The sequence below is a fragment of the Manacus candei genome, unplaced genomic scaffold, assembly GCF_025592945.1.
Source record: "Manacus candei isolate 608988 ecotype Guabito, Panama unplaced genomic scaffold, ASM2559294v1 h1tg000014l, whole genome shotgun sequence".
Taxonomy (NCBI): Eukaryota; Metazoa; Chordata; class Aves; order Passeriformes; family Pipridae; genus Manacus; species Manacus candei.
Window position 1 is genome coordinate 24,883,787 of NW_026138062.1, and position 24,754 is coordinate 24,908,540.

Below are 24,754 nucleotides of genomic sequence, written 5' to 3' on the forward strand. Positions count from 1 at the left end.
ATATTAGAAAAAGGTTCTTCACCTAGAGGTTGGTTGGGTGCTGGAACAGGCTTCCCAGGGAAGTGGTCACAGCACCAAACCTGAGAGAGTTCAAGAAGCATTTGGATTTGGGCACAAGATGTGACTCTTGGGAATGGTCCTCTGGAGGGCCAGGAGTTGGAGTTGATGATCCTTGTGAGTCCCTTCCAACTCAGCAAATTCTGTGCTTCTGTGCTTCTGAGTTTTTGTTTGGAATTTCTTGCACTGTACCTGTCATGTTTTCATTACTTTTCCCATTTTGAAAGAGGCTTACCCATACACACACTTCTGAATGCCAACTTGGAGACTTTTGTGATGTGGACGTTATTTAGAGAAGGTTACATTAACTATTTTCTTTGAAAGATCATAAATAAAATTTGAAAAAAAACCAAACCAAAACAACAAAACTTCCTTCAGTTATTGTTCAATGCATTCCACTTTGAAAAAAATGTGCTCACGTGCTGGGTGAGCATCCTGCTAATTGGATAGAGAGGAAATCCATATTTTAATCTCTGTGTTCTAAATAACCCCTCAGCCAAATATTATCATTCATATTCTGCAACTCTATTCCTGGTGAAACCTGTGGCAGTGTCCTAGATGTTGACAAACTGACACTGGTTTGGAACAGAAAGATGACTTCACCTAGTCCTGGAATCTTTACAGAGACCATATCTGACGTGGATCTTCTTCATTTTACAGCAAAATCTGATTTCAGAATCTTGATATGGCAACCTGTAATGAGAAGGGCAATCCAGAACATTTTTAACCACTCTTTTAAGAATTTACAGGTCCAAGTCAGCCTTTAAATACCTATTAAATTAGAGGTTACCTCTAGAAATCCCTAGACAAGTGGGTGTTGTGTCCTAGTTGAGGTGATCCTATCGAGAGGGGTTGCTATTTTTTGTTTTGCTTGTTCTGAATCAACTTAAGAGTCCTATGGTAACACATTGCAGTAGGTTAACATTGAAGTGACAGAGTTGTGGATGGATATACAAAGCCCTGTAGCAGAAAGGCTTTATTTTTTTCTGTCCAAGTCTACTTGATCACTGCTACTATGCTCAAGCTGTAATGGTGTATTCAATCAAACTTTCCATTTTATGAGGCACCTCATCGTAGACACATGACTGTTATGGCTTTAAAATATATTTAGGGACAGAACCTCTTGCTAAATTTGTGCAAGTCTAAATTATTTATCTTATGTCACAAATAATAAATCAACTCATCACCATTTTACGGTTGAAAATCTCCTCGCATGCCCATGCGAGTCTGTAAAGTTTGATGATCTACTATTCTGTCACAAATTCAGCCATTATTTTTGCGGCATATTTAGTGGTGTGGGTTTTTTTCTAGTGCTTAGAGGAAATAATTCTGTGAAGGTATTTGTGTAAAAGTAGGGCTTTGTAGCCTGTCACAAAATGTTTAACAAAAAGTTGAAATAAAGAATTGCATGACCTAAATAAGAAATTAGACAGAAAATTATAATTTAAGTTTTAACATCTCTGATTTTCTTCCTAATTCCTAAGGAATTTAAAGGAATCATTGCTTTTTTGGAGAAGGATTTTAGAAAGAGAAAGGAGATAAGGTGGCAGTTTTAAAGGAAAGGAGATGATCTAGATTTACTCCTGTTCTGATCGTCACCTAGGAAGAAAGCTTCAGTGTTCCTCCTTGTGTGTGTTTTCTGTGCAGGCAGTGTGGTTTCAAAACCAAGTCCTGCTCTATCATTGTTGCTAATTTCTTTCACTCTGTGGGGAAGAAGCACAGACCTAGAATTTTGTGCCTCATAAAGTGTTTGCTGCCCAGCTAATCACTTTTCCCTCTCACTGCCATTATAATGGCAGTTTAAATGCAACTTTCTTCAGCATAAACACATGTATCTGTGGGAATGTAGCATGCTATGTAAAGACTCGCTTAGCCTGAAATTGAAGTAAGCAGACTGATCCAAGAGCTATTGAAACCAAATTGAAAACATCCATTGATTTCACTGGACCTCAGGTCATGGCTCGTGGGAGTTTTATTGTTGCCTTTAGTGACAGTATGGGTTGGACAGAAAAAGGTAAACATAGTGGATAGATGTTAACACAAAGTTAACAGATTTAAAATATCCAGTGTCTCTGTTTTCTCCTTAGTAAATATGATAAGTACAAAACAGTCTGACAGTGTTAAAAGGCCGTAATTTGTTCTCCTTCTGCACCATCTAGTACTGCAGTGTTTATATGCTTTTATCTGTTCAGAAAACATTTGTGTTATGTTGCTCTTAGAAACAGGAAAATAGCTGTGGTAAGAATAGGACAAATTTTAAAACACTTACTGGCTTCACTGGGAATTCCTGCTGAGTAAGAGCTTTCATATATGTCTCAAAATTAAAAATAAAATGCCAGGAGAATCTGTGTGAAAGAAAAAAAGAGAGAAGAAAAGTCAGAAAAGATAAGGTGGTTTTCATGCAGAAAAGGAGTTCTAAACACAAGAAGAGGAAAACATTTTTGAAATTATAACAAATACTTTGGTCATCTCTTTAAATTTCAAGGCAGTGTTTTTTAAAGTTTTCCTTAAATTTTGATATCTTAATTTCAGTACTTCATATTTAACATGAAATATAAAATAAAAAGAAAAATCTAAAACAACCACGTGCTCTGAAAGACACACTCCAAAATGTATTATCAATTTTGAGTTTATGGTATGATAATTCTTAGAATAAGCTGGATATTGTGACAAGTGCAGATTTCATTCTAGTTAGCTGATTGTGTTTGAATCTGTTATGCAGTAAACATAGTGTCTGTTAGGAATACTAAGGTAGACTCAACATGGTGGGAGTCATAGATAATAGGTGCATTAAAGCGTTTCAAATTCAATCATTAGGTTTCATTGCACCCATCTGCTACCAGAAAATATAATGGGCAGCTTGATTCATTGACCTTTAACTGTCATTTTGAACCATGTTTTTTAAATCCATATTTTCAAGTTAGACCTAGAGAGTTAATTTGATAAGAGAATACCCAGTGTATTTTAATGCAATTACTTTTTTCTTTTTTTTTTTTTTTAATATAATCAGGTTTAACGGTCTGTTGTATATTCTGCTAATCCAGTCACAGTAGTTATTTAATATTGAATATGGTTAAAAGCAACTAATGTTCAACTTCATTAAGGCTTCTATTAAGTAGAAGGTTTGCTGAACTTCTACTATTTCTTTAATGCATGAACTACTACCTCTTATTAATTATTTCCAGGTATTTCTGTTACACTAGAATTATACTTATATGTTTCAATTCCACCAAGATTATACAGCACAGTGCAAGGGCTAAATACACGTTGAAACTGTGGAGTGCTTTATATTTTGTTCCTAAAATGTGTTTTATCTCTTTCCTTTTCTGGAGGACGTATTATCTTGTGCAGGTAGGGTGAAGTGCATACATCTTTTAGAAGATCTGTATGTGCGGCACACAAGTAGACTGTCTTATAAAATGGCAGTGTTACTTAGAGAAAGCAGGAAACAATGTGATAAATGAGGATGATTTAATGGTTTCTCAGCAATAGCAAACAATTATACTCCTCTGTCATCTGAAGTTTTTGTAACGGAAAAAAGTGATTACATGTACTCCTTTACACAACAGGATACAATTCCTGAAATATTTTTGTAATATAGAGACAGATGTATGTAACCTAACCTTATAATCCCATTTTACAGCTTTCCCAAATACTGGGGAGCTCGATAAATGGGAAGCCGATTATATTGGCACTGTAACTCTATTAATAGGATTCGGATTTGCCTTATTGACAAGCCAGTACTGTTAATATGATCCAGTATATTAAATTGACAGGAAAACTGAAGCGATAGAATGCATCTACAGCCTAATTGACAGGGAAGCTCTTTCAAAAGATTCTTAATGTGGTTTTTATTGACAGAGGAGCTTCAGTAAGTACATATCATTGGTGAGCAGTGTAAATATATTGGATGCCATTGTACTGGCAGATTCAGGGGAAGTAGTTATTCTGTTTTCCCACACTGCCATCTTTACTTTGGTATAAGTTGAAAAAAGCTCTCTTGTAAGACCTTTACAAATGCCTCTTAAGGCACCAGTCTAACTGCATTGCTCACAGGCATTTGACAAGTTACGAATTCTTTTTAATGTGTTTATAATTTTTAAATGAATAGCAGCAGTGCAGAACAATGCAATAATGTGTCATGAATTTCATTATGTTTATTTATTGATGCTGTGATAGCGCTATTGTACTTTTAGCTTGAGCTCTTTATGTGGTGTGATGTTTGGCACCTCTTCGTATGTTCTTATCTTGCATCTTCTCCAAAAAGCAGTTCAACTTAAAAGCTCATATTACAGTTCTTTTTTCCTACTCCCATTTGACAACTTTCCACATTCTCTTCTGAGACCATGCTAATTTCATTAGATTTCATGTTTCTCCAGTGTAAAATAAAATGAAGCTTGGAAACCTGAAACCACTGTGAAACAAAGTGCAAACTGAGTTTTGTTCAGAAAATCTTCTTTATTCCCTTTTTAGTAGGAGGAATTTTTGGGTTCAGCTTCCACAATTTTTTCCTAATCCCATCTTTTTTAGAGAGAGAAGTCTGACAAACGCATATCCTGTGTCTACTCTGGTAGAGGAGCTGAAAGCATCTGTTGAGCTGACTTTCCTGAGAACAAAGAGGCAAACTTATTCCTGAAATTCTTCAATCTTTTATTTCATATCAAAAAATCTGATCAGGGTCTGGTCTCACCTCATCTTTTGAGTGGTTTTCAAGTTTGCTTTTTTTACCAGGATCACTTAAAGATATGTCTCTCTGTAGTGACCTTTTCAGCTTCTTCGGTTTTCAGACTCAGTGCAATCATCAATCAGATGAGAAGAATCTTGACTGGGCCTTGAGATTTCTAATCCTTGCACTGTGTTAAATGCCCACCGTCCAAGCTTCTATCTTCTTTTGTCTTTAGTACATTGTGGAATAAACTCTTGTAAAAATTTAACAAATAAGTGTTTTCATTAAGCCAGTAGTACAAAAAACTGAAATATTTGCAATACCCTAGTGTGACAGCTTAAACAATAAATCAACAATAATTCCTTTTAGTAAAAAATATGTTACTTGCTAAGAGAAAATAGTGCATGGATTAGGCATTTATACTGGGAGAATCTGCATTCCTTTTCTTACAGGAAAAGACAGTAGTGTCTGTCCCCAGAGCTTCACTTTTCAGAAGTCACTCTGCAATTGACCAAAGAGCTCAGGACCTCTTTCTCTGACAGTTTTGTTTTTCCCATTCAAGAAAAAGAGAAAACAAAAGCTGCCAACCAACACTCTTCAATAAAGAGTACAGCAGCCTGGTGAACGATACTGCCTTGTGCATTTTACCGTTTTTATTGCCCTGTGTTTGTAATGTGCTTTTGCAGAATCCTGCATATGTCAGAAATTTGCATAAACACACTGTAGGCCTTTTAACACCAAAATACACATTTTGCATCAAGTGTGAAACTTCCCAAATACGTACATGTTGTATAAATTATATCTCAAAAGCATTTTCAAAAGAATGAGAGTGGAGAGCACATAGTAGGACAATATTTGTTTAAAAAGCCTATTTAATTTTGTCCTTGAAAAAGGTAGAATAACTTATGAAAGGTTTATGCCCAGATTTTGTTTGTTTGTTTGTTTGTTCATTTTGTTAATGGGCTAATGAATTTTCTTAATGAAGTAAGTCTTGTTGAACCAAAACCTACTACTTCAGGCTAAGTATACACACCAACTGGCACTCTTATACTGATTAGTCTTTGTGAAAAATTATACTATGTTGAACCCGCACTGTTCCTAACAAAATGAAGACAATTGTCTGCTCATTCAAAACTCGATTTGGCAGAATACAATTCTTTTGTCTTCAGAAGACATTGCCATTATATAAGATCTTTGTTTCTTGGGGGTGAGGAGGGGGATGAATACTTGGAATTAAGCTTTCCAAGAAAAGACACAGAAGATGCTTGAGTTAGATATTAAGTGGCAGTCTGATAAGGGGGAGAAATGTTTCATTTCTTTTTTGCATTTAATGTTTAATTAAAAAGAAGTTAGAGTCGGCAAAGACTTTTTGTTTTACTATAGTTCCAGGTATGAACACTTACATAAAATGGAGTTGCATTGAATGATTTCTGAAAATGTGATACTTCTTCTTGTAATTATGAGAAAAAATATGAATATTCCAGTAGTCTAATATTCATAAATCTGATTAATGTCTAAGTAGGGGGTTTTTTTTTATATTTTAGAGTACATCTTTATCTTATATGGCAATTATTTCTGAACATAATTTGTAAAGAATAATTAAAAATTGCATTTCTCTCTCTGCCCCTTTCTTTTTCTCTCTCACTTCCTCTGTCCTTTTCATTGTAGCCATTTTTTTTAAGATTTTAAGATATTTTTATTTTATTAGGGAGACCTGTTGAATTGAACAAACTTTCTCTTATTTTTCTGTAGTTTTATTCAAACAGTAGTGAATATACCAAAGATTGCTAGAAATCTTCAGAATTGTGATGCAACAAAGACTTTTATTGAAAAGACAAAAAAAGCAGAAAAATAGCTAGGAACTTCTAATTTTTAATGGACAGTGCTTTTTTTCCAGTAATTCTTGAAAACAGAAGCCTTGTGAAGTTCTCTACTGTTGTCTTACTGAGTAATAGTAGGATTCTTGAAATCTGATTGATTAATATGGCACAGTAATTTTAAACCTGACTTTTTTTGGAAAAAAAAAAAAAAAGTGTGTGTAGAACAACAGTAGAACTCCTTTTTATTTATACAAATGTCATCATACTTCAGGAGTAGTAAACACATACACTTTTTTAACATGAATTTCTGAAAAGATAAAAGAAGGAACAAAAGATAAATGTAGCCCATTGCTAAAAAAATTCCTATAATTCATAGTATAATGCTTGACCCAGGCTTGTTCAAACTGTTTCCAATTATGAGGTTTTTACTTTTTTTTTTTCTTGTGAGTTTATTTAAGGTTAATGGATCCTATAAAGAATTTGTTTCTCATACTGTGTTCTTGGCCATAATTTTTCATTTTCCTTTCTCTAAATGAAACTTTTGGAAACCATAGCCATTCCAGAATTAATTAGTAGAAACTTAACTGTTTACTTTCAAACTTCTGAATGTTTTTGGCTCTATAAAATTCAGTATTCCAAATTCACCAATTTCAGTTTATCTAGGTCCCTGTGTGGGACCTAGATAATATGCAAGGTCTATCATGAGCAATAGAATGAATGGTTTTGTAGACAGTTAATGATAGCACTTGAAGGATATTGTTTGTGTTATTCATACAAACATTGACCAGTTAACAATTTTTAAAGTCACATTATTAGACTCTAGCGATTATGTTGTCACATTTGAAACTCCATACCAGTAACTCCAACCAATTCACGTTGCCCAGAGAAGTTGTGGGTGTCCCATACCTGGAGGTTTCCAAGGCCAAGCTGGATCGGTCTCCAAGCAACCTGAGTAGTGGAAAGTGTCCCAGACCATGATAGAGGGGATAGAACTAGATAATATTTAAGGTCCCTTTCAACCCAACCCATTTGATGGTTCTATGAAAAGTGTATTTTACATAGATTTAATTTGCCTGATCTTTTATTTTTCTTCTCCTCAACTCACTGATGAAAAAGGTAACAAAATTGACATTTTCTGAAAGGTAGTAATCCTCTTTTCTTTTAAATTTTGGCAGGTTTTGAAAGGTTCATATGCATTCTGACCTCTTTTAAGATTACTTTTTTTTAAAGAGCTTTATCTTTCTGAGAAAGCTGTATTAAATGTGTGTACAGAAATCCTCAGACATTTTTCTGCAACATCACACTAACAACAATGTTCCTAAAATTTCATGTTTACTCTAAAGTCACATATTAGAACAGATAGGTGGAAGAAAGTATTTTTAAAGATCTGTTGTAGGAACTGTCAAAAAAGATTATCTGTTGAATGGTTTAACAGCATACTCTCAGCAGAAATGAGCTGGTTCCACTAATCTGTGAAAATGAGCCATAAAAACAGGGCCACTCCTCTAGGGTAGCTTTGGACAGTTAGGTTGACATCACAGACGTTAATTCTCTGGTATCTACTTGGGCAGTGGACATTTCTTCTTTTGTTTTAATTTTAGAGAACATTTGTTGTAGTATGATTGCCTACTGCTGGAGAACTTGTGTTTTAGAAGCTGATGACCTAGTTAAGACTCCAGCCCTCAATCTTGAACCACAGAGATAGAAAATATTTCTTTACTCTTTAACTCCAGTGACTTTCGGGGATGGATTGTTCTGGAGATTTTTTTGGGGGGAGGGGAAAGGAGAGGATGAAGTTTGTTTTATTTTGTTCTTCAGGAGGTTAATGGTTCTGGCATTTGGATAATTTTTGTTTATTTCTCGGGAGATTGTAATTCCATACAATTCATTTCTGATTTGATGCATCTTACTTAACTTTAGCTATTCCACTGAATATCTTGCTGGTCATCTAGATTGTCTTACGGTTATTGGTGAAAGTAATTTCCAGGAGCAGTATGTACCAAAGCTAGATGACCAAAATGGGATGAATTATCCTGTATGTCTCTGACGCACATTGAGGGATCTTGGCTGATTAACTCAGAATAGTTGACTAGCTTTTAGACGGTTTTCTGCAAGTGAACTGAAACCTGCCTTAGAACTGGAGGTACAGAGCCTTGGACATTCTGTTATCCTAGGAAAGGGCTGTATATCCAGAAGAACAAGAACTTTTTGCTGTCAATAGATTTTTAAAGTAGAACTCCTTTCTTACAGTTAGAGCTATGCAATGTAAAGAGCTATGATTAATGCATGAGCTGAAAGGTATAATATCACTTCCATAGATTAAAGTGTAAAAATTTTAAGTATATGACCTCTGACTTCAACTGGGATTATAAAAGAAAAAAAATAAATTTAAGGGAGTTAAACATTCATCTCTCTCTCTAGTCCATTGTGAAGTAGATGCTTACATTTCTAAGATTCCTCCAAACTACCTATCCTTAAAATTAAGTGTTTGCTTATTATCACAATTTTTGATAGATATTAACATACACAAAACAATTCTCCCTTTGCTGCCTGTGTCTCAGAGCGCTCTGTTACAATTCAACACAAGCATCGTATTTTCATAATTCATAGGAGAAGGAATAATGCTTTTAGAGAAGAAAGAAAAGTATTCAGCTCTGAGTTCTATGTCTCTATATGGTTATCAAGTATTTACATTTGTTCTTTTGCAGTAATGAACTTGCTGTAACATGGCACCCAACTCATTGTATTGTTGCAAAATGCAATATGAAGTAAATTGGTCAATTATTATCTAGTTAAAGATCATTAATAATTACCGTAAATACAGAATTTCTCAGAAAGACATCCATTTCTAGGACAGCAGCTAAGATGTGGTCATAGCTTCTATTTTAAAATCTCTCTATTGGCTAGTCCAGGATGTGTGAAATGCTTCTTTGCTATGAAAAAAGCAGAGACAAAAAGCATAACCAGTTCTAACTATGGTCCAGGTTATAACTAAGCTCCTAGCACCATCAGAAAGGAGAAGCTATAATTATTTCCAGGGCAAAATTGTGACTTTTCTAATGGCAGAGAATTGATGAAAAGGCAGTTTATAGTAGATATTTTGACTGCCAATGTCACGAAAAATGGAAATGTTGATTCTAGTAGCAGCTGTGTTTAGGAGGAGACAGATGTCTTATGTAAGTAAAAGCATAAGGTCAGTTTTCCTGGATGTCTCTATTTGAGATATTAGACGTAGAAAATAGACATGAATTCTGCAGTTGTAAAGGTTTATTTGGGTTGATAAGTATTGGCTCTGTGAGTGTCATAATGATTATTTGTGTATATATATGCTACACAGAAGGGATATACTAGCTTAAAATTTGTGAGAAGAAAAGAATAAACGGCAGAATTAAAGATACTTCCAAAATATGATGTGCTGCATTTGAGAAACTACACATATGAATGCTGAAATATTTATCTTTACACATTCTTTTTTTTTTTTCTATTTTCAATGTTTGTTCTAACTTGATACATAATAAATAAATGTAAAGATAAACTTTTATTCTAGTTGTGTATATTAAAGCCAGGATCTTCTCATCAGGATGTGAACATGTGTTATAATTTTAATTCTTGAACTAAAGGGTTTTAGAAACAAGAAGAAAGTATGGTGTACATTGTCATATATACTATATGGAAGATAGTTTTCTATAAGCACATCTGTTTCACAAGTCCCTTGAGAGTGGAAGGTGTCTGCCTATGTTCTGTTGCAAACAACATTACTTAAATTTTGGATGAAACTTCATGCCTCTTTTCCAAGCTCCAATATTCCAACCGCACAAGAAGTAGCAAATATTTCTGATTACCTCCCACTGATAAAACCAAAACAAAGGTAAAACAATGGTGGGGTGGGGAGGGGGAGTGACAGGGAAAACCAGATATCTGTGAGACCAGTTGCTTGTGTAAACAATTGCTGTGTGACATTAAACCTTACCTTGGGCCTTCTGCTCCATTAATTGAGTGCTGCCCATGTTACTGATGCTGATATTCTGGATGCTGTTGCAGAACTCAGATCTTCTGCAGACCACAGAGGGGTGATATGAAGTGATGCAGAAAACAGTAGAAGCTCTGTTGCTAGGTCAGCTGCAAGAAGTGACGTATGTGAATGTACAGTATACGGAGTTTTCTGAATGATGCAGTCTCTCTTTCTCCCAAGGAACTTCAGCTAATGATACAAGGGGAATTCAGTTCGCTTTGGCAGGACTCCATGTTGGTCTGGATGCTTTTAATACTTCTGCTTCTACAGTTACTTGGCTCATGCTGCTAAAAATATACTCGTGACAGACTTAATGAAAGTATATTCTTTTAAAAACTACTTGTCAACAGTGATCATTTAATGTTCTTGTTTGCATGTGTGACTCTCATTATTCTGACATAGCTATTAATACTGATGAAAATTAAGGAGAGAAAATCCAAATATTTTCATACTTTCATTTTTCCAGTAGCATCTAAGAAACACCATAGCTATTCAGCCATAAACTTTCTCGATTTTTTGTTTATTTTTTCAATTCAAGAGTAAGATAGCAGTATATGAAATTTCATTACAGCAGTAAGAGCTTCAGAATCCCAGCAGATAATGTAATTATGATTAAAAATTAGTATTATTGAATAATTCACTTTTGTAATATGCAAAAGTAATTTTTTTCTCTCATTTTCAATAACCATCAGTCTTAATATCTAACTAATGAAAAAACATAAACAGTGTCATCTGTCTGGGTACTAACAGAGAATGCCACTTATTGGAGCCTCATTGTTTACTTTAGCAGGTAATTTGTGGACCGGAATCATTTAATTGTTCTGAGCACATAATTACATGCCAGCATTTTCCAATTTAATTAAAATGTACAAATCTGAAGATTAAGGGAATTTTTGAATTATTAATCATTTCTCCTCTAGGAAATCTTGTTGCTCTGCAGGAGATTTGTCCAGTGTACAACTATACGTATTTTTTTCCTTCTCTTTCACAGACAGACAATTTTCCCGCAGAGCCCAATTACATGGGCAGCAGGCAGCAGTTTGTTCAAAGGTAAGGCCTATTAAATAACTTTCTCGGCTTCCCCATTTGCATTCTTGTCAAAATTGCTTTGCCAGAGAGTACAATTCAACTTAGAACAAGTAAATACAACTCTCTCTCTCTTTTTTCTTTCTTTCTTTTTTTTTTTTTTTTTTTTTAATATGTATTTCAGTAGCTCCACGTTCAAGGATCCAGAAAGAGCCAGCTTGAGGGACAGCGGGCATGGGGACAGTGATCAGGCTGACAGTGACCAAGACACTAACAAAGGCTCCTGCTGTGACATGTCTGTTAGGGAGGCACTCAAGATGAAAACTACTTCAACTAAAAGCCAACCACTTGAACAAGGTGAGTGAAGCCTCCAATGCTTACAAAACCGTAAAGTTTAAAACGTCATTATAAACCTATTAGTATTGCAGTTGTGGGTTATCAGGGTGGAATAGCCCACCGATAATACTATCAGACAAAACAGTAAATCTTGTCACTAGCCCAGAGCAAAGAACACTTAGTATCTTTCAGAATGAACATGAAATGAAACCACAAGTGTCCAAAGTAGATTAAAAAAAATAAGAGTTTTTAAAAATAATTAGAATATACTTTATCTCCACTGGCATTGCCTGTGATATATTATATACAGTCCTTCTGCCAAAGCATGATTTGGAAATTCAAACTAGACATGACTGCAGCAGATAAAAGAATGCCAGTCATTTACATTCCGCATGTAGTTTGGAGAAGAGGAAAAGAAGAGAGGCTGGGGATATCAAAAGAGAAAAAATTAATCTGAAGATGTTTTCATTTCATGGATGCATTTTCCTATTTGTAATATTGATTTCACAATTAATGATAGTGTGAGAAGTGTCAAATAATAGTATAATCTGATTTTCAATATACTTTTATTCATGTTCTGTGAAGGTACCAAAAATGAGGGTCTGTGAAAGAGCTAAAATTACTTATATCAGGACAATGACTTACATCTGGACATTCTGCCAGCATTCATTCTGACAAACAAGCATGTTTATTTCCTCAAACTGTGTCCAATTCATTTTTTTCCAGATGTGTTTTATCTAATTAGAAGGCCTTTTATTTCAAAAAAGGCACTTCTTTTTTTTAAAGCATCAGACAGACTGAGCACTCCAGCACTGTGTGCATTTGTGTTTTGCTTCTAGGTTGTAAGCAGTAAAGAAGTGCACCATTGAATTATTTTTAAATGTTTTGTACATTTGCCATTATTTTACTTTGTTGTGGGGAAGGTGATTCAGTGTTAGAGACAGTTAAGAGATTATTAAATCAATCAGCCTTAATAAGAAATTATATTTATAATTATGTAGAAATATATGATAAGCTTTTTATTAGTTGTTGATTAATTGGACCTAGGTTTTTTGCCTCCTAGCTGAGTCTGGTCTGTAGTACAGTCACCAGAAAATACATGTTCAACTTAATTTTTCTGATTATGTTGAGATTGCAGTATAATTTTTGCTGTGTAGGATATTTAGAATGCAGCAGTATAATTTATTCTGTATGTATTTGAAGGTTGACCTCATATGTGACCTTATTTTCCAAGTAATAAATGCCGGAAAGATTATTTTTTCCTGACCTTTTGCCACAGCAACTCTCTGCTTATAATTGGACATTGATCTGTGTAAAGATGCCATACAGGATATTTTTTTTAAAGAAGCTATTTGAGTGTGTGTCTTACTCTCTCAGTTTTGTGTGAAACAAAGACAAAACCTCTGGATTTCTATCTATCAAGTATAGCCATGAAAGAGCTCTAAAATCTTTAAAGTTTCACTAGGAAACTACTTACTACTCAAATTAAAAATATGTGTTTTTTTAGAAAAGGACTGTATGGCCAGTGATCAAACAGCAGTTTGTCCAGCAGCAATAAACCCAAATCTGGTCAAAATATATGCAATCTAGTCAGCATATTAAACCAACCAGTCCTGTTGCTTATTTTCATTATAATGCAAAGAATTTACCTATAATGCAGGTTTGCCTTCATCATTATATCTAGATGAGGAACCCTATTCATCAAGAAACAGTGTATTTGTGGCTTATATGAATTCACATGTTCTTATTAAACATATATTGAACTGTGGATGTTAAGTACTGTCAACCACTGAACTGCAGCAGTGGATGTTTATGTGAATTTTTTACTGAGAAAAAAAAAGAATGGGAATAGAGAGATAAACTACATTTTTTCTTCTCTCTCTCTTTTTTTTTTTTTTTTTTGTTCTCCCTGAATATAATTACAAATAGTAACAATATCAATTTGTTTACTTGAATGAACTCTTCCGTCTCAAGGATGCTGTAATAAAATCTTGGACATATTATGAAAACTGAAGCTGCACTGAGTACCTTATGGGATTTCAGGTCATTGCAGTAACAAATGTGGAGCTATGTGGTGCTCATGATTACTTGTCATGTTTAGGATGATTAGGGTTCTTAGCCCAATGCAACTTTTCTCTTTTGAAAGAGGATAAATAAAATTGCTTCTCTAGTCATAAGCCAAGTTGAAGGAGGGTAAGAAAAATGATATGTGTGATTAAGATAGAAAAAGAACTTAATTTTTCTTTAGCAAAAAATTCTTTTCTGGGAAAAGGAGATGGAAAGCTTACTAGAAACACTTGTCTTCAACAACACCTAAAGCAGTATCAGAAGTTATGGTTCTGTCATCATTTGAGGTTGTGTGCAGGGTAGGAATTCACTGTTTTGTAACCAAGTTCCAGGCTTGATTATTGTTGCTTAAAGATATTTAAAATACTTTAGCTTCTGCTATTAGAACAATGATAATTATTAAATCTTCAGACATTTTTTAAAAATTATCTGTGTTAACTGTGAATTCAGGATCTTCATTTGACAATCCCAATTCAAAAAATTATTTTAAATTTTACATGCTCTTCATGTGATTCCAAACACTATTGTCACGGGTCCAATTCTACCCATGGTGATAATAAGAATGCTAGTTGTACCAGTATTTTAACTACAGTTTTGAGCAACTCTAACCTAGACAGCTTGAAAATTAAAAGGTCACATTAAGATAAAAAAATGTGTTGCTAGCACTACAGTAATTGTGCTTCTCTCAGTAACAGAGAAGTAGGAATTTTTAAAAAATAATTTTTGTAGACAAGATGTCTTCTGATTTCAGCATGGGATGGGAAGCAATCAAGCTTAGTTTATGATTTTCATTAAATTTATGAAATTTATAGAGCCTTAGATATGATTTCAATTAAAATATATCCAAATAGAAATTTTTGTCTTCTAGTGATTTAAAACATTTACACAAATGAGAAAGATAATGCAAATTAGATATAATTAATGTCTTAATTAATGAATTGCTTATGGAATGGCCCTAATGGAAAGAAAGCAGAAGAAAACCCCAAACTATAAAATAAGTCTTGTGTTAAAATAAGCATGTCCCATTTTGGTTATCTCAACATTATATTCTCTTGCTGTGATTTCCAAGCCACTTTCTGCATAAAAATATCTAGCTGTCTCTTAAGCTTACTTATGCTGTCTGAATCAGCTGTCTTACTAAGCAGCTTGTTCCATATGCCTGCTACTCTTTTGATAGAATGGTTTTAGATAGATTTGTTTTGTTTACCTCTCTCTTTTTTCACTTCTGTTGCTGATACTTTAAACCCTATCACTAGTTTGGACAGTTTGAGATCACCCTACTTAAAAGTCTTACAAGAATTATAGTTTGGAATACATCTGTCAAGTTAGGTGTTTATTTCACCTGGAGTAGTAGCATGTATTATTCACTTTTTAAAATTTAAACAACAGAATAATTGTTTTGTTTGGTATGGTTTAAGAATAACAGCAATATTCTGTATTTCTTTAAGAGGTATCCAAAGCTGAAAATTATACCATAAACCATAAACAACAATATCTCTAAGGGAGCAGTAAAACAGCGAGATGTGATTCTTAGTGAATCCTGCATATGTTTACCTTACAATCAGTAAAAAATACAGAGTTATGGACTTTTTTGTGGTTACTCATTAACTATTGTCTTTGTTAGATTTTCCCAGGAATTTTTAATTTCCTTTCCTTTTGTTCTTTTTTTTCCTGTCTGTGTTTTCTTGTTTTAGCATAAATCTACACTTTCACGTCTTTATCTAAAAACTTCAAGGGATTGAGTATCTCCAAATTCAATAGCTTTGTTGAGTTTTTGCTCTATCATTGTACATTGCATCTTTCTTTCAGCACATTTGCTTGCTGTTCACACCTACATCACATATAAGAGCCATTTCTGCATATACGGTTGCCTTATTAACAATAGCATGGATAAAATAGAATAAACCAAAAATAATAAAAAAACCCCAAACAACAAACAAAAACCCCCAAACAACTAACAAACAAAAAGGCACGTCCTTGGAGGAAGGTAAAAGGAAACTTCAGCACAATTGTGAGAGTTTCCTCCAGGACCAATATTGCCCACCAGTCTTCTCTCTAGAACAACACTGTTTTAATCTGGGATATAGATTAATAGTATAAAAGGACTCTAATGTATCTTCATGAAAAAAAATGATACTTAAATTTAACTTAAAAATAAAATAATTCTTTCTTCATCATCACAACAAAAATACATTTGCATCACAACTGATGCAGTCCTGCATGCAAGTCCTAGGAATAAATATTACAGTGTTACAGAATCTCTACAAATACTGTTAACTCTTGTGTTTACCCACTGAACGCATTCACATAACAAGTCTGTAGTGACTTGAACATTTATAGTGTCCATTTCTAAACAAGAATGATCCTAGAAATAGAGTATCCTCCATTATCCACCTGCAGCAGAGTAGAAATTTTCAAAAATTTTTAGCAAGATTTTCTCTGAACTATGCATTGATTTTCTTGCCATAATCTTACTTGAGTCCGTAAGATAATTAAAATCCATTCTGTTTAACTGAATTAGAATCGGTCTAGACTGGTAAGTGCACAAAGTTCATCAAGCAAATTTCTTCTGTCTGACATCATCACCATGCCATTGGGGATGATGGGTTCTTTAGGAATACATCAGCTTAATGAGATAACAGAAAGAGAACATTGTGGAGAAATATTTCTTTTCAAAATTTTCTGAACTGGTGATGGCCTTTACTGAGAAACTGGTGGAAGCTGAGAGTCCCCAAGAGCTGACACAACCTGTGAAATGGTTTGTTCAACATTCCTTCCTCCCGTAGGTTTTTTTCCCTGGATAGAACACCTCCTATCACATTCTCTCTGCCCAGAATGTGAATGGCTGTCAGACTGCACTTCTTGTTCTGATGCCACCTAAGAGTGTTTATGTCCAGCATTATCATCCCTTCCAACTCGCTTACCCCTAACATTGGTCAGGTAAGATGCTAACTTGCTGTTGACTTGCACACAGTACCCATTCTTCCCTTTTGTCTGATTAATTGTTAGCCAGGAAAGCTACAAGAGCAACTTAATTGTATTGAGAGTCTCTTTCCTTTTCTTAGTCTGTCTCTACCTGTTTCTAGAACTCTAAATTTTCAAAATGGTTAGGTGAATTCCACACAAAATGAGGGTTTGTGTTTTCTGCTTTTGTTTGTTCTTTTCTCTAAATTTTTCTGTCCTTTTTTTTTTTGTTTGTTTGTTTCTGTGCTTTATGCAAGCACATATATGATTCTAGATGAAGACTAGCATAGATCAAAAACTAACTTACCTATTCTGTAACTCTTTCTGGTCTACCAAATTTGTTATCAATAGGCTGAAAATATTTGATTTTGGCCTTCTTCTAATAATGGGATTTTTAATTTAAGATTAAAAATGTATGTAGAACTGCAGACTTTTACAAAGAATAAGACTATATTTAGCTTTGCTTGATGTCCACTCTAGCGCGTATAACAAGTTCAATATGACATTTAAGCCACCGACAGTGCTTCTTTGCTGCTTTTCTGCTGTGAATAATTTGTTCAGTGAAACTACTTCTAAATGTAAGAGAATTAGCAGAATTATTTTTGGTCTCATCCTTTTTATGAAGTCCTCGTGAATGGTGATACCGAAACTTCTATTGGTATTAAACTTTTAAATTGGTATATTTCACTTTTAGTCAGAGAAGTACTCATAAAAGTTTCAGATGTTCTAAGTGCCTTGATCTCAAACACTCCTTTAAAGATGATCTAGGTAACACTTTTGCAAGACTTTCTTATCTGGACTGAGCTAGGCTATGCAAATGTTCTGTGATACCCTTTTTTGAGAGATCAGAATAATATTATCCCTTTTAACCTAAGTTAATGAACTAGAGAGAGGAAAACAGATCAGTTGCTTTTGCTGTGCAGATGATTATCATAACCTTTCTCATGTTAATACCCAGTAATCTATGACATATCTTTTGCTATATAATGTATTGAGCAAATTATATGATGGATTTAGGCAAAATAAAACCTCTTATATCTGCCAACTTTTATTTACTCAGAGTATTAATAATTTTCTTTTCTCTCTGCTGCAGTTATGTTGAATATCTTTCAGGTTTTAAGTTCTCTTTTTAGACTGTCTACTAGTCTACCAGTCAATTTACGTTCATCTTTTAGATCTCAGTTATTTTAATACCAAGTCTAGATTTGTGATCGATTCTGCGTGACTGCTTCGAGGCAGAGTCCAGTTTGGTGCTTCCTTGTTAGGATGTTCGCAATCACAGCTTCACTCTGTAGTGCTCTCTTAAGTATACGAGCAGCTTTTGTTTTCAAGCAAGGCTATCCAGATGAGGAAGAAGTTTGTCCTAAAAGAAGTCAGAAAAGGAAGTGAAATGGCAGCCTAATGGAGAAGGGATAGATTAACCTAATGCTTCGCTACTTACCTGCCTTCATTGATACAAGTTAGAAAAGTGTTGCAAATATTCTGGCTGCTCAAGTGACAGTGAATACAGTTTGCATCAGATTACCTTAGTCTAATATTGCTGCATATTATTGCCCATTATTCTGCATTTCAACTGGAGCTGTGTTCTGCCAAAACAGGTTTTTAATCAGGTGCGCATTTCAGCATCTGGCAGATTACTGCCATCATGTATCTGGTAGCAGTGAAATTTTGTGAATAGCATATCCCACATGTAATTAATATATTTAACCATAAATTAGGAGTGAAATTTCTATAACTGACTTTCAACACATACAGAAAGAGCTTTCTCCATCTATACACACGCAAAACATGTCACTGTGACTCAAAGAAGGGATTGCAGCCATTCAGCACAACTTCATCTATGGATCATTTGGTGTGTTATGCTACATTTTTCAGGTAATTTCATTTCCCCCCCACATTATTTCTACTTATTTTATGATTATGGATTAATTCAGTGGTTGAAAATTATATGTATTTTTGACCTGTATTTTTTTTTCATTGGAAGTTTCACTGTTAAATCAATTTAGATACATCATTACTAATGTCTTAAAAATTGGAGACTACACCAGTGAAAGTATTCATAAATTTCAGAGGAGTTTTCTTTGATGAGCTTATTTGCAAATTAATGCATACTATGCATTTCAAGATCACCAGTCTATTACCATAAGTCTTGTATCTGATATTCTAATATTTGGGTGCTGTAGCTGTTGGTGCTCATCTCTTTGTGCTTTACTTCACAGGCAACAAAGCAGAATATCCCTCCCCTGTCACTAGTGGAAATCTCATTACATCCTTTCTGTACTCTCTGTTTTGATACTGTCTTTCCTCGGGCTGAGCATGGTTATTGTACTGCAGTTTGTTCTTGGAAGGCTTAGAATCCATAAGTTATCTTTTCACTTTATTCCCACTAGAAGAGCAAGAGAAGGATTTGCAGTTCTCAGTAAGATGAGGTCCTTCTATGTCAAAATCATTATCTTCAGCTAACATTTCTTCTTTTCTGATTCTTTTTATAAATTGGAAGAAAAGTGGGGGCATAGAAAGATCAACAACTTTTGAAACAAGGAAATCAGAAAATAGAGAGTTTTCATTGTTTCAGGCTTTATGTATTTCCCTAGGTGGTAAATGGATGTTCTCTACTTGCACTTGCTTTTGTAATATTTAGGGCACATATACATATATTGGATGGTTACTTAATATCAAGGAGTCTGGTTTAACGGGACTAGAGAATCTATTCCTGCCTCTTATTTTATGCCTGAAAATGTCCTTGTATGGTGTACTTACAGGTTTCTTTTAATTAAGTTTCACAGAATTAGAGTTTAAAAAAACATTTATGAATATGTGTGGTCATTCAGTTATATAGAGGAGACAATTAAAATAAATACATCTTCTCTCTCATTTTAAATCATCATTGTATGATTGTATCCCCTCTTATTGAGTTAGGAGAAAATACAGATGAGATAAACAGCATTAGTAGACAAGTTTTAACAAAATCCCATGGCATGGTCCAGCCACATTCTTGTTCCCAAAAAGAAGGAATGTTCTGGAGATGGAGTAACTGTAAAGCTGATATATATTTGTTGGAAATCTGAACTTGGACTATATTTATCAATAGTTTTATGTCCAGCTAGGGAAGACAAAAGAGAAGTGTCTTAAATAAGAGACAAGAGTTAATTATTCCATTCAGCAATGTTTCAGCTGGAATACTACTAATTGTATTTTGTTCTTCTGGAACAAAGAGTATTTCCTAATGTCTGTGTAACTAATACAGACTGTCCTTTTCATGGCCTTTTTTCTGTTTACATGCTACTTTTCTCCTATGCTGTGGTTTCCAGAGGGAGAAAAGTGGTTTAACTGAATTTTGACCAGAGTTGCAGAACACTCTAATTAGGGATACATCCACTGTACGCAGTTTGTAGGCATATTTTAAAGAAAGATCTGGAAAAATTCAAAATCAAAAAAGTGGTGAATAACAGCAGAAAATAGAGGTTTGCAAAACATCTCCTGAAGGTGAAAGTAGTGTTTGCTTAGAATATGTGTGTGTTTAAACGAACAGAGACGGGGTGAAATATAATAGAAGTCTTTGCATATATTAAATTGTTATAAATAGGATGATGATTGCTTTTTTGTTGTTGTTTAATTGGTTGGGAGGGGTATTTAGGCTGTATATGAGGAAGAACTTTGCTATAAAGATCTCTAGGTACTAAAGCAGGCTACCCACGTAAATTAAAGGATTAAAAAGGTTAAAATCTCCTCTCCTGGAGATTTTTAAAACAGGATAAATATATATATATCAGTTATAATCTAGATTTATTTTGACCTACCCAAGACCAGAGGATCCACTCAACCCTCCTTTTTATAATGCCATAATTAAATGTGGGGATGTGTTATACTGTCTAATCCTCAGTAAAACATACTGAAAGGGAACATTTGCACTGACCCGTTCTAAAGTCTTTTCACCATGAACATCTTTATCTCAAAGAGCTCACCATATTAGAGAATTTCAGGGAATGTGGATTATGTAGTTCTTCACAACAAGAATCCCTGATACAGTGTAATAGTACTTAGAATTTAACATGGACTTTGCTCAGAGGTAGAGCAGCATGATTAACTAATTACTAGTTAGTGAAACTTTATCTAATCTCTGTACATCAGTGATGCACACATACCATGTAACAACCTCTGCGCATCTACTGCCCATCCTGATTTCCAGAATGTCAGAACATCTGGTTTCCATTCCCTGCTGCTTTTTTCTCCTATTCCAGCTGCTGCACTTAAATAACCTCCCTTCCCCAAGTGGGCTTCATATGGTTTGAAAGGGACTTAATGTACCTCAGTGCATAGGGAACTTTTGATGCATATTTCATCGTGTTTCAGTTCTTTCTACAGGGAACACTGCATGTATAACAGATGTTCCCTGACTGCTATCCTTTCCTGAAGGTGACATGCCCTTTTTTGTGTTTCATCTCTAATGTATATGGAACTGGTAGCGCCTGCATGATACTAAAAAATATTGCTCCATGACTGCCCCCATCCTGCATGCCAAGCTATATTTAATTCCATCTGCTCCCCTCTGCAGTATGAAATGGAGAAGAGCATATGCCCAGTATAACCAAGTCATAATGTGGCATAAAACCCCTTCATTCAAGACAAGTATATGTATTTTTAAAATTAAGGACCCTATTCTTCTGGCTTTTTATACATAAATTATCTCATAAATCAGTGGGGATATTTATGTGATCATATGTCAAAAAATACATAATCTTTTATTATTTCTTTTACTGTTAGTAATGCAATATGATTAATAATGTATATGTAGTATGTGTGTGTCTATATATGTCCACATGCATATGCATAAATACAAACATAAGAAATCATTAACTGATGTCCCTGAAAATTTGATTTTTTAAATCTATATAAATCTGTATCTTAACAGTATAGAAAATGTAATGGTTTAAAACATTTTTATGCTCGTTTTAAAACTGCAACTATGAGACCAATTCACAAATTTGTTTCACAAAACATTCTGTTTTCATTATAAAACTTGTTCAGGCAAAGTAATTCTGAGTCAAAAACTGTCAATTTAGAGAAGAGCATATAACTGAAAAACAGTACTTAAAAATAAAGTTTTTAAAATATATATATTTAATAATGTATAGTACTTCACATATAATGTATATCTATATATAACTTTTTATATATAATATAATTGCAGTGTCTGGTTAAATATTATAGGGATGTGCACACTGGATCTTTAGAGGATAGCCTATCAGCGTAACTGTTTCTCAGAGTTTTGAGTTAAATTCTTCGTAGTGGATTTTACTATCTGACCCAATTTTTGTTTGAAAAAAAAACCAGTTCTTAAGAGAAAAAGTGCAGTTTAGGTTGCATATTTAAAGATCTCCAGGCAGCTACACAGCCCAAACAACTTTCCAAGGTCTGAATGAAACATACAAAGAACAACAGAAATACAGAAGTGGAACTGTGTCTCTTCTGACCCTGTGACTTTTGCAGCACATCAGTAATCTTCATGGCCTAGGGAAGCTTATATTGGGTCTGTGTGTACTGCTGAATATGAATATTCCTACACTTCATGTATGTGATTAGTTTTAACAAGTGATACTTCTTTTCAACATTGTGAGTTTGATTTGAAGTGAGGATTCTGTCTCTTATCCTTGGGGTATTTTATTGTTGTAAGCAAAGTTCACATAAATTACTTCTTTTTGATGGGAAGTGCATGAAGCAGAGCAAGATGAAGAAAGTTATATTGAACTCTGAAACTACTGCTGTAAGGAAAGCTTTAAACTCAGCTTAAATTGCTAGTGTGTTGTGGCCGTTTTTTGCTTCTCAAGGGTACCAGAGTAACCAGGGCAAACTGCTGAATTTCTTTGACATCCATGTTTATAATAAACAAGTAAGGATATTCTCAAAAATTATATTTGGATGGAATTATACTGGAAAGTTCACATAATAATGTATAGTAAAATATATTAAAACTTGCAAATGTCCCCAAAACAAGCAGTATTATATTAACTCAGAATAATTATATTTAACATTTATTACAATTTCCAAACAATAATAATAAGAAAAAAGTAAATTTTGAACAGAAACATTGAATACTTTGAAGCATGTAGTAAAAAGTATCTCAGTTATCATTCTGTGGTTATTTCACAATAAGAAGAGAATTGAAATAGTTTGGACTTCCAAAAAAAATCTTCTCTCAAAATTTTTTTCTTCATTACATTTATTATAATGTAAAATTGTATTGTAGAATGAAATCCCATGAGATGTTTAAGCCTATGACGTACACTCATAAAATTGTAAATTTTTCCTATGGATATCTTTTCCTTCTGCAGAAGCATTGATAATATTTATATTTTTGTTACATTCAGAGTCTGTTTATTCATTCTTTATTATTAATGCTTATTTTCATTCCTTTATTTTTAATTTTATACGTTTTATTTTGTTTGCATTCATTTTTTATTCTTAGTATGTGAGGAATAGCAGAAATATTTATGTTGCTGAAATTTTGACACAAGAAAAGAGTCTCTCAAAGACAGGTTAGACAATTAATGAGAAATATTAACCCACCTTCCATCTGTTATTGAAAAATTTTGCCCCAATCACTAATTACAGTGATTTCAGGAGATGTTTTATCTCCTTAAGTATGACAAAAAAGACTGAAAGGCCTGAAAACATCTTTCTTTAAAAACTAAAGATTTCTTTAAATTCTTTAAAGACATAGATTCAGATGTCAGTATAATTTCTGATTATCATAAATTTATTAAATGTCTACAGATTTTCACAGGTATACATGACAACAGTAACTGGTTTGTTGTTTATTAAAAAGAAGACTCCTATATTTAAAGTTTCACAAGCACTTTTGAAAGATAAATACCACAGAGCTGCTTTCCTTATTGTAAACTTGATTCTTTTTCTGCTATGTAGAAGTATAAAAAGACACAGAGAGAGAGTGTTACAGGAAAAAGAAAAATTTTAACATAAAAGTTAAAGGTGTGGGAAGATAACATATAACACAGAGGAGAGGAAAAAAACCCAAGTAATCAAAACACACTCAGATTTCCTAAGTAACAAGAAACTACCCTATTGTTAGAGGTGATATGCTCTTGTAGGATTTGATTTTCTAGCAAAAGTGATCAAAATTTGTAATTTTCCTAGAGACTAGATGCATTTAAATAATCCTAAACTGGACTATATTCCATATAGACAGGTGCTTTTTGTTTTGCAGTAGAAGTTCATCAGGGTCAGCAGAGTTAAAACACTGTGCCCATTTAAAATGAGCACAGGATGCTATTTTTTTGTTGCTGTTATAAATCAACAAAATATAACTTTCTATTTTTAATCCAATGTCAGGTAATATTATTCTTTTACACAAACTTTTCTAGTAAACAAAAATAAAATGTTTCCTCAAAATATGGATGATATTTTTAATCTAAATATGTGAGCACAATACTTTGGAAAATATAAGAACAGTAAAAAAATTGATAAGTGTAAGACAGCTGAAAATGCTCTTCAAAATCTTAATGAAATCCAGGAAATTCAAGTTAATGGAATTTTTATTTAGACTGAATTGTACGTTTCCAAAATGGATTCAAAACTAAGGCTCAAGCTCAAGTTTTCTCCTCCATATTTAGATCTCTATAAGTACAAGGAAACTGGAAAACATAGACCACAAAGTTTTGTTAGTTAAAAAAAAAAAAAGAAAGCTTGACATGACAAACCTCTACATTTTCAACCCTGTTAAAGAAAAGAACAGCCATGAGTTCTCAGAAACCTTGTACCTACCTTTTCAACTATCATCTCACCTAC

The 24,754-nt window shown here is 33.8% G+C and overlaps 1 protein-coding gene across 5 annotated transcripts in view; it reads left to right on the forward strand.

Moving 5' to 3' along the window:
• PCDH17 (protocadherin 17) overlaps window positions 1-24,754 on the forward strand; it is a 91,257-nt gene that overhangs the window by 17,172 nt on the left and 49,331 nt on the right. For 4 of the 5 annotated variants that reach the window (XM_051778858.1, XM_051778857.1, XM_051778861.1 and 1 more), the window contains 2 exons: window positions 11,547-11,605; window positions 11,766-11,938. In XM_051778858.1, the coding sequence (XP_051634818.1) occupies window positions 11,547-11,605; window positions 11,766-11,938 (232 nt within the window). The remainder of the gene's footprint in view (window positions 1-11,546; window positions 11,606-11,765; window positions 11,939-24,754) is intronic. The other variant, XM_051778860.1, reaches the window with a different exon arrangement.